The sequence below is a fragment of the Penaeus monodon genome, chromosome 14 (genome assembly GCF_015228065.2).
Source record: "Penaeus monodon isolate SGIC_2016 chromosome 14, NSTDA_Pmon_1, whole genome shotgun sequence".
Lineage (NCBI taxonomy): Eukaryota > Metazoa > Arthropoda > Malacostraca > Decapoda > Penaeidae > Penaeus > Penaeus monodon.
Window position 1 is genome coordinate 46,936,629 of NC_051399.1, and position 10,000 is coordinate 46,946,628.

The 10,000-nt window shown below is 37.2% G+C and overlaps 1 protein-coding gene across 3 annotated transcripts in view; it reads left to right on the top strand.

Moving 5' to 3' along the window:
• Positions 1-9,876, top strand: part of LOC119581197 (dihydroxyacetone phosphate acyltransferase-like) — a 15,691-nt gene extending 5,815 nt beyond the window's left edge. For all 3 annotated transcript variants that reach the window (XM_037929590.1, XM_037929591.1, XM_037929592.1), the window contains exons 2-15: positions 345-596; positions 808-981; positions 1,712-1,841; positions 2,205-2,308; positions 2,688-2,787; positions 3,209-3,360; positions 3,634-3,792; positions 4,068-4,272; positions 4,452-4,583; positions 4,692-4,844; positions 5,406-5,485; positions 6,332-6,490; positions 7,092-7,255; positions 9,005-9,876. In XM_037929590.1, coding sequence (XP_037785518.1) covers positions 345-596; positions 808-981; positions 1,712-1,841; positions 2,205-2,308; positions 2,688-2,787; positions 3,209-3,360; positions 3,634-3,792; positions 4,068-4,272; positions 4,452-4,583; positions 4,692-4,844; positions 5,406-5,485; positions 6,332-6,490; positions 7,092-7,255; positions 9,005-9,107 — 2,067 coding nt within the window. In that variant the 3' untranslated portion in view covers positions 9,108-9,876. The remainder of the gene's footprint in view (positions 1-344; positions 597-807; positions 982-1,711; positions 1,842-2,204; positions 2,309-2,687; positions 2,788-3,208; positions 3,361-3,633; positions 3,793-4,067; positions 4,273-4,451; positions 4,584-4,691; positions 4,845-5,405; positions 5,486-6,331; positions 6,491-7,091; positions 7,256-9,004) is intronic.
• The last annotated feature ends 124 nt before the right edge of the window (positions 9,877-10,000 follow it).

The following is a 10,000-nucleotide window of genomic DNA, read 5'->3' on the forward strand; positions in this document are numbered from 1 at the left end:
CCACCTATATCTCAGACAGAAAACTTTACTCAGTGCAGCTATGGTCTCGACAGATCGGTCGAAATGTCGGCTGCAGTCACAGGCACATTATTCTCCTAATTAGAATTAGGAAAGAACTTTAATAAGTATATCGTCAGCCTAAGATTACCATCCCAAATATAAGAAAAGTTGAGGTTAAATTAAAAACAGCTGACACATGTATATTATTCATGTTACACAGTATAACATTAATGAAAAGAGGAAATACACAGGATTCTTTGCTGGTAGAACACCCCAGCTGCATTCTAAACTGTCCATAACCATCCCTTTCATCCCACTAATGACTTGGCATACTTTATCTGCAGACGGGGAAGAGGACACACACCATGGAGCAGCCAATACTGTCACAAACTTCCCCCGCTGCCTGCGGAGGAAAAGCTAGGCCAAAGACACAGTATATCGACTTGCTAGAAGAGAGGAGAGCGTCCAGTGATCTGAGGTGGGCTGCCCGCGAGTGGTCGTCGAGAGGAGACTACCGATACAGACTACACCTAAACCGCGATGACATCTTTAAGCGAGTGATGGGGTCAGAGAGAGTGAAGCACGCCATCAGCCAGGTTAGGAGTTGTGATTATGAGCCTTAGTGCCGAGAATTGCAGGAATAGAAAAACATACATCAGGAATAGGCAGTGATGGATTACAACAATATTTTATAGATTTGGAATGCAACTCATAGCCTAGTCTCAGTAAATGACAGATTGTTAAACCCAGTTTTTGGTAGTCATAGAATGAAGGCTATAATCAACACAATCTTTTTCCCTGCAACAGTTGGCCAAAGATGAGCAGGACCAAGAGGCTTTGGAGGAAGAAGTAAAGGGTATCCTGGAACAGATGGGGCACACGCAGGACATAGGCACGATACGGCAGTTTGCTTTTATCCTTCCCAAGATCATGAAGAGAATTTATGGAAAAGTTCTCATTAATGAGGATGGCATTGAGAAAGTAAGTGGGATATATATATATATTTTATATATATATATATATATATATATATATATATATATATATATATATATATATATATATATATATATATATATATATATATATATATATAATTTTTTTGTGTGTGTGTGTGTGCGTGCGTGCGTGCGTGCGTGCATGTGTGCGTGGGTGCATGTAAACCAGTAATTATGTACAAGTAGTTTTAGATGCAGATAAGCATAATTGTATACTTGGTTGTAAAAGGATTCAATTTCCATATTCTGAGTATTATGTATACATTCTTTCAAGCTTTGATGTAGGGATAGGCTTATGAAGGTATGCTATAAATTTATATCCAGAAACCATATGGTGAATTGTAAGGAATGAATGAGACTTTACCTTAGTTCTCTCGGATAAGGAGCCCAAGAAATGATAGTTGATTATCCCCTGAGCTGTGAATGACAGAAAACATAGATCTCAGGAAACAACTTTTGTGTTTTAAAACCATGGTATAAAAAACCAAAATCCTGTGAGCATATGCAGTATTTTGCAGTTCAGTTACTGCTTGATGCTGTATTTATATTCTGCTTTTACAATACCCCACTGTAGATTCCTATCTGTTTGTCGTTATCTCTTTGCTTAGAGAAATGTAGTCTTAATGGTATCCGTAAACATCCTGGTTTTTCTTGGAAGCTGCATTAATATTAGTAGTTTGTATAGGCCACTGATTATTTACTTTCCCTATCAGCTTCGCAGCAAGTTGGTTGAAACGCCAGTTATCCTGCTCCCGACACATCGATCCTATGCAGACTTCCTGTTAGTGTCCTACATCGCATACCATTTCAACCTCCCCTTACCTGTCATTGCGGCCGGAATGGGTAAGGTGCCAGTCTCATTACAGATCAGTTGACAGATTTGTGAAAGGTATTTCAGATAGGACATGTTTAATTTTTTGGGGGGAGGGGGGGCTTCTACTACTTAAGATTATCCAAAACACATATGTAACATTACAGCTTGATTTGCAAACACTAGAAGTACTTAAATTACAGACCGATCATTTATAAGATCTTGTGCTGTATTAGAAATATGATTAGTTACCACAGTGTAATATCTCTAGCATTTATGTATATCATTGGAAGGCCGTAGGTTGAAAAGTGTGCTATTTAAATGTAATTTGTTTATAATCACAATAATCTTCCACAGTATGTATTTAGTGATTATGTATATTGGCTTCATTGCAGACTTTATGAGCATGGCCGTCGTAGGTGACATGCTGAGGCGTTCGGGGGCATTCTACATACGCAGGTCGTTCATGGACAATGCTCTGTATTGGGCAGTATTCCAAGTAGGTTTTATCTCTATGGCTGTTTATCAGTTTGCATTTGTCTATTTATTGAGTGATTTGATTTACCAAATGCACTTATGATGTATTGTTTGAGAGTATTCACTGTCTTGAGGTAATCTGCTTTCTTTTTTTAATATATGGAAACATTATAGGATTTTTTTAGCAAATTGTCCAAACTGTTATGACTTCTAACTTTCTTTTTTTCATCTTCTCTTCATCATTTAAGTGACAAACCATTATTTTTTTTTTTTTGGGGGGGGGATTGTTTTATATTGTATGTAAAGTTTACAAGATAAAATATACACAAATATACACATTCATGAGCATGCAAATATATAAACAGTATATATGTACACAGCAGATTATATTTCTTCATCAGGAATACGTTCAGACCATTGTGGAGTGTACAGGCTCCCCCCTCGAGTTCTTTCTTGAGGGCACTAGAAGTCGAAGTGGAAAGTCGTTGCCTCCAAAGATAGGTGAGATTTATGTGGTTATTATTTCATGTATTTCATTATTTCTATACTTTACTGTGAATTACTTGGGTGGTTAGCTTTTTGCCCCCTTTTTTTTCTCTCTTCTTTCTGTTTCTTGTCGCTCACGCTGTATGTATCATTCATTCTGTCTCTCAAATTGACACTCATGCTCATACTTACTCTCTCTCCCTCCCTCCCTCTCCCTTTCCCTTTCCCTCCTTCCCTCCCTCCCTCCCTCTCCCTTTCCCTTTCCCTCCTTCCCTCCCTCTCTCCCTCTCCCTTTCCCTTTCCCTCCTTCCCTCCCTCCCTCCCCCCCTCCCTCCTTTCCCCCTCCCTCCCTTCCCCCTCCCTCCCTCCCTCCCTCCCTACTTTCCCCTGCTCCCCCCAAACACTAATGTTCTCTCCCCTTTCCCTAAACACTTAGGATTGCTTGGCTGTGTGTCAGAGAGCTGGCTGCGAGGAAGGCTGCCAGACCTGGCCCTCGTGCCCATAAGCATCTCGTACGACAGGACCCTCGAGGAGAAGCTGTATGCCTATGAGCTGCTTGGAGTGCCTAAGCCCAAAGAATCGACGTCGGTGGGTGGAGTCAGACTTTTTAAGTTTTTCATTCTTTCTTTCTTTCTTTCCAAAGGAGATGTATAGATGTTGTAATTGAGTTTGTTGGTATTTCAGTTTATATATATATAGATAGATAAATATGTATATATGTATATGTATATTTCTTTCTTTCTTTCCTTTTTTAGGGGAGGAGGGGACTACTATTTGTCTTCTTGGTGTCAAATTGAGATGGATATATCTTGTTTTATTGTCTCTTTTGATAATTCCCTATTGATGATTTAAAATTTACAGGGTCTTCTTAAGGCAACCAGCATATTAAAGGAAAAGTTTGGAGACATTCGCATCCATGTCGGTGACCCCATATCAGCCAGGAGCTTCCTTCTTCCACGCGTCGAAAGGCATCTCACTGCCTCTCTGCCGTCACATTTGGCCCCGTTGCTCAAGAACGAGGTATGGATGTGGCCAGCGTGTGGCAGTTGTGATGGCTGCCTTGTTTTAAGTAGGCTTCTGTTGGAGAATTGATAGTGAATGAGGCTTTATTCTTTCTTAATTGTTATATATATATATATATGTGTAATAAAAGAAACCCATTGTGTATATAGGTACATAGAGAGATGAATAAATAGGTGGATATATGAATGAATAGAAGGAAGATATGTTGATGTTTATGGATGTGCAGTTACATTAACCAAAAGTTTATATATCAAATACTCCTCCTGCATCAGTTGTCTGCCTGTGAAGCCCTAGGCCTCCATGTATTACACAAAATCCAAATGGGTTCCCTTACGAGTATCTGGAGCTTCGTCTGCGTCCAGCTGATGCAAGCACTCTGGAGAGGGCAGTGGATGGTACCCCTCAAAGGTCTGGTCGAAGATGTTTCGTGGCTGGTGGGCATTTTCCAGAAGGTCGGAGGAGAGGTGGCTCTTGAAGGTAATCGTTGAATTGCTTATGGATTATGTTGTTGGGTTATGGACAATTTTAGTGTACATGTTGGATGATATTTTTCCAGACTTTTTTGTCACTGTATTGAAACATGGAAGAATGAAAATGAGTGGGATGAAAAGGAAGCAATGCTGTTAACAATTGATTTTTTTTCTCTCTCTCCACAGGATCCGTGGAAGATACTGTGAGACATAGCCTTGCAATCCATCAACAAGTAGCAACTCTAGGGGCCAATGATGTTGTTCATATACAGCAAATACACCAACCTAATCAGCAGAGCTTACACTTACCCCAAAAGGGTAAGTCTGTTACTTTCCACAGTTCTTGACTTCTGATCTTATATGTACTTATATACATTTTTATACGTAATGAAGAAGAGTCAAAGGTCTATGTCATTTTCTCCACAGTGGCCACCTTGAGTAGTGGAACCATAGAAAACGCAGTAACGCATCTCATGTTGCAACACTACATCAATCAGTCGTTGCACCTGCTAATCCGACCAGCATTGGTTGCTCAAGCCCTTGTGTCACGAGTGACTTGTAACGCAGTGTGCCCCATTGGTGAGTGTGATTGTTTTGTTTTGATGTCATTTCTCGACTTCCTCCAAGTGTTATGATGTATTGGATTAGGTTATTTTCTGCATGTCATATGAAAGTATTGAAGTTTACATTGATCAGGTATCTTTGGTTTGTAGTGCTTCACTTTAGCAGATATTAAAGTATTATGATGAAGTTTTGGTTTACCTTGCTATTGACTGTCATTGTTTTATTAAGAATTATTTACTTATGAGTCTCACATTAATGCAGATGGATAAAAGAAATGCCCACATCCATCATCCTAATTAGCTCTTAAATGCTCATTTTAATACTTGAATTAGTCTCTTCCCTATAATGTTACTTGAAGTCTGACACATTGCAGATATTAGTCCTAAAAAATATTGATCTTATTTATGCAAATGTCTTAAAATGGAAATCTAAGAATCAAATAAAAAAGACTGATCATAAAATGAAGTACAGAACTATTTTATATAAAGCTACTGTAGTGTTCCAAAAGAATAAATAGAGAAAAAAAATAGCTAAAGATTATTTCTTCTTTTCACTGTGTCTATTTTTTTCCCACAGAGGAGCTACAGAACCGATTCTTCTTCCTCCGTTCCTTACTGAGCAACGACTTCATCTTCGAGAAGGACGCTGGAGGAAAGGTAAGGGCGTTGGAGGCCAGGTTTTCACATGGCTAAGGAGTTGCTTACGTTCCTTAAGCATGTCGGGGTTGAAAAGGAGAGGTTAATGTATTCATTTGCTTGTTCTTATTTTTTTCCCTTCTCTCTCATGTGTGATTAGGTATCTCTGTATGAGAAATGAAGGTGGTTGGCCAGAGCTTGAAAAGAAATTATTTTCTCTCGTATGTTGAATGTTTGATGTAGGATGTTACATGATGTCTGAAGAAGTACTCCATCCAGCTTTTTTCATACTTTGTGTTAATTTGAATGACTTTCTTTTGTAACATAAATACATAATAAATGTCCACTGTGATTTTTATTAGTGAATTTTGCTCACATATAGATAGCTCCTACAAGAGTCAACACTTAGGAGTTAATGCCTTGCCGTACCTATCTCACCTGTTTATCCTTTTCCTCGATTTTTGGGAAGATTTGAAAAAAAAAATTGATGGCTGTTAGCATTTTGATAACATTCTAATACTGACATGTCAATAATAAAGATAATAATAATAGTATTTATATTAATTCCATAAAAACAAAAAAATCACAATAATTCAAGGAATGGAAAATTGGATGAGTTCCTGTAAAACCTACTCTTTGACTCCACGGTGGCTGAGTACTTGAGAAGTCCTCTATGTGTAAACAAAACCACGGTGGAAAGTACATGTACCAGGCATTGCTTTGTATTTTTTCATCTTTTTCTTCTTCTTCTTCTTCCTCTTCTTCTTCTTCCTCTTCTTCTTCTTCCTCTTCTTCTTCTTCCTCTTCTTCTTCTTCTTCTTCTACACAACTCTGTCTATATATGTATTTTATTTACTCCTCTCCTAGGACTTCATGGAAGGCTTATCCCTGCTGACGTGGAGCGGTGAAGTCAGTTTCATCCAGGGTTCGGTCCACCATACCGGCAGAGGCAATAAACTGATGTCATTGCTCCTCGGTCTCCTCAAACCCTTCGTCATCACCTACAGTTGTGCTGCAGAGACACTGGTAAGACTATTCCCTTAAGACCTGCTGCATAATTTGTGTAATTGTTAGCAGCAGTTTGATTTGGGTGTTAGGAAGCCATGCGTCAGTTGGTTTGTAAGGAGGTCTATAGGTCTCATGTGACAGATGTAGTTGAGTCAATGTCAGTCTCAATTTCATGGTGATTAATTGACCCCTTTGTGGCCAGCTTTATCTTTGTTCATGTTTGGGAAGGAAAAGTATTTGTTTTCTCCTTCTACTGTGAACTTAAAGTGATGAACATTTTTTTTTCATTTTTTACTATTCCTTATTTTTTGTCTTATGGATAGATTACAAGAGAAATGTGATTTGCAATGAGTAATAAGTTTTGCATAGGAAATAGCCAAGCCAGTGAGAGCTCTCCTTGACTGGCTGGAAGATGGGAAGATTTAGATATATCAAACTTAATAAAGCTATCAGGATATGAATCATTAGGATATACAACAAATCAAAGAAAATTTGAGATTTCAGTAATTTAGAGGCAGAAATTTCTTTTGTAGAATACAGCATTTGCTATTGCCTAAGATTTTATCTCTCTGTTACTCCCCATTTTCTACATATACAAAAAAAAATGCCATTTCACCAGGCCTCCCAAGATTGGCTTGACAATGGCGAAGTCGTACTGGCTATCCAGCGTTGCGTGGAGAGACTAGTGGCGAGTTCAGGGGTGTACTCTGCCCTCTCTCTGGACCCGACTCGCCATGCACTGCGTTCACTCGTCAAGCTTGGAATGGTTGAGAAGAGAAAGGGGTAAGAATTCCTGACATTTTCTTTTCTAAATGTTAAAATATAATAATAGAAATATATATATATATATAGATATATATAAATATATATATATATATATATATATATAATATGAGATATACATATATACATAGATACATATATAATATACATAATACATATATAACTTATATACAGATATATATATATATATGATATAAATAGATGATAATATATGATATGTATTATATATATATGTATAGTAGATATGTATATATATATGTATATATAGATAGTATATAAATATAGATATATATGTATATATATTATATATATATGTATATATATATTTTAAATATATATATATATATATATATATAGATATATAAAATTATATATATATATATATATTATATATATATAATATATAATATGTATATATAATTATATATATATATATATATATATATATGTATATATATATATATATATATATATATATATATATATTATATATATATATATATATATATATAATATATATATATATATATATATGTATTATATATATATGTATTATATGTATATATGTGTATATATATATGTGTGTATATATATATGTGTGTATATATATATGTGTGTATATATATATGTGTGTTATATATATATATATATATATATATATATTATAATATATATATATATTATATCATATATAATATATATACATATATATACATATATTCTAATATATATATATATATATATATATATATATATATACTATATATATATATATATATATATATAATGTGTGAGTGTTTGTGTGTATTTATATATGTATATACACACACACATATATACATACATACATACATACATACATACATGCATGCATACACACACACTCATATACATATAAAAACACACACACACACACACACACACACACACACACACACACACACACACACACACACACATACACATACACACACACACACACACACATATATCTTCTTCTTTTAACGGTAGGTTCATGTCTGAGCCGCCGTGGTCACAGCATGATACTCAATTGCAGTTTTCACGTTGTGATGCTCTTGGAGTGAGTACGTGGTAGGGTCCCCAGTTCCTTTCCACGGAGAGTGCCGGTGGTACCTTTTAAGTAATCATTCTCTCTTTATCCGGGCTTGGGACCAGCACTGACTCGGGCTGGCCCGCTCACCCAGCGGCTAGGCAGGCAATCGAAGTGAAGCTCCTTACCCAAGGGAACAACGCGCCGGCCGGTGACTCGAACCCTCGAACTCAGATTGCCGTCGTGACAGTTCCGAGTCCGACGCTCCAACCACTCGGCCACCGCGGCCTTGATGATCATGGGTTTCCATGATTTTTCTTGGCAATTTAGAGCGGTGGTTTTGCCATTGCCTTCCGCCCGGTGTTTTTTTTTTTTTTTTTTCCGAGTCACCATCTCTATTTACCCGGCACTGACTTGGGCTGCCTTAGTCACCCAGCGGCTAGGCAGGCAATCGAGGTGAAGTTCCTTGCCCAAGGGAAACAACGCGCCGGCCGGTGACTCGAACCCTCGAACTCAGATTGCCGTCGTGACAGTCTTGAGTCCGACGCTCTAACCATTCGGCCACCGCGGCCCCACACACATATATATACACACATATATATACATGTACTTATATTTTCATATATATTATATCACTTTATTCTTCTTGGTTTAGGAGAGGGGCACTTGTTACTATAAGGAACTTTAACCTTTTGCAGGGTGGGTGACCAGACGATCCTCTCTCCCAACCAAGAAAAGCTGCAGGCAGTTCTTCAGGAGCTCGGCAGAAGCAGTGAAGGACCTCTGCGACCGAAGTTGTAGCCAGTCCACACAGCTGATCGGGAGAATTGCTTCAACTAATGCGCGTCATGCACTGAGCCAGAAATCTTTGTCAGTGTGAAATACAAATAATACAAACATCCTAGTCAGTTTGATAACTAGCGATAGCTATTCTTTTATGGTCTTGTGTTCCTTTGGTTGTATTTGATGAAGAACAGAAGTCAGTGGGTGAAAATAGGGTGTTTTTAGTCATATTAGGTGATAAAATCAAGTGATAGAGATTATGGTATGTCTATAATTTGATAACTATTATGATTTTTGATGAATTTGATTTGAAGTGTCATACAAAGTGAAGCTAGTATATGGAATGTGCATAATTGACAATGCTTTTACTTTTTCTCAATGGAAGTACAATTTAGTCATCAGCAATTGTTGATAGTAGCTGCTGTATGTATCAGGTTTTTCTAGCCTGTTGCTTCGACTCTTTACTTTTATGTCCTTGCTGAATTCTTGCTCACTCGTTTTGTTCTCCCCCTTCCTCCTCCTCCTCCTCCTCCTCCTCCTCCTCCTCCTCCTCCTCCTCCTCCTCTTCTCCCTGTTCTTCCTCTTTCATCTGCTTCCATGTTCCATAAATTCATTATAGTCAGAGAAACCTGTGGTGTCCTTGTGTATTCACACTTGTTCAACGGAAGATACAAAATATTCTAGTGTCGTGTGTCATATTACTAGTCTTGGAAGCAAGGTTCATTGATAGATCTTTTGTATCTAGCCGAAGGTTATCGGAGACTGAAGTAAACATTGCATTTCTCTCCTTGTGTATTTTATTTGTTTATTCTTTATGCTTGAGGAATTTGTATAATGTTAGTGGTAGCAGGAATTGGTTGTTTTCTTTTTTTTCTTCTTCTTTTTCTTCTTCTTCTTTATTTGTTTTCTCT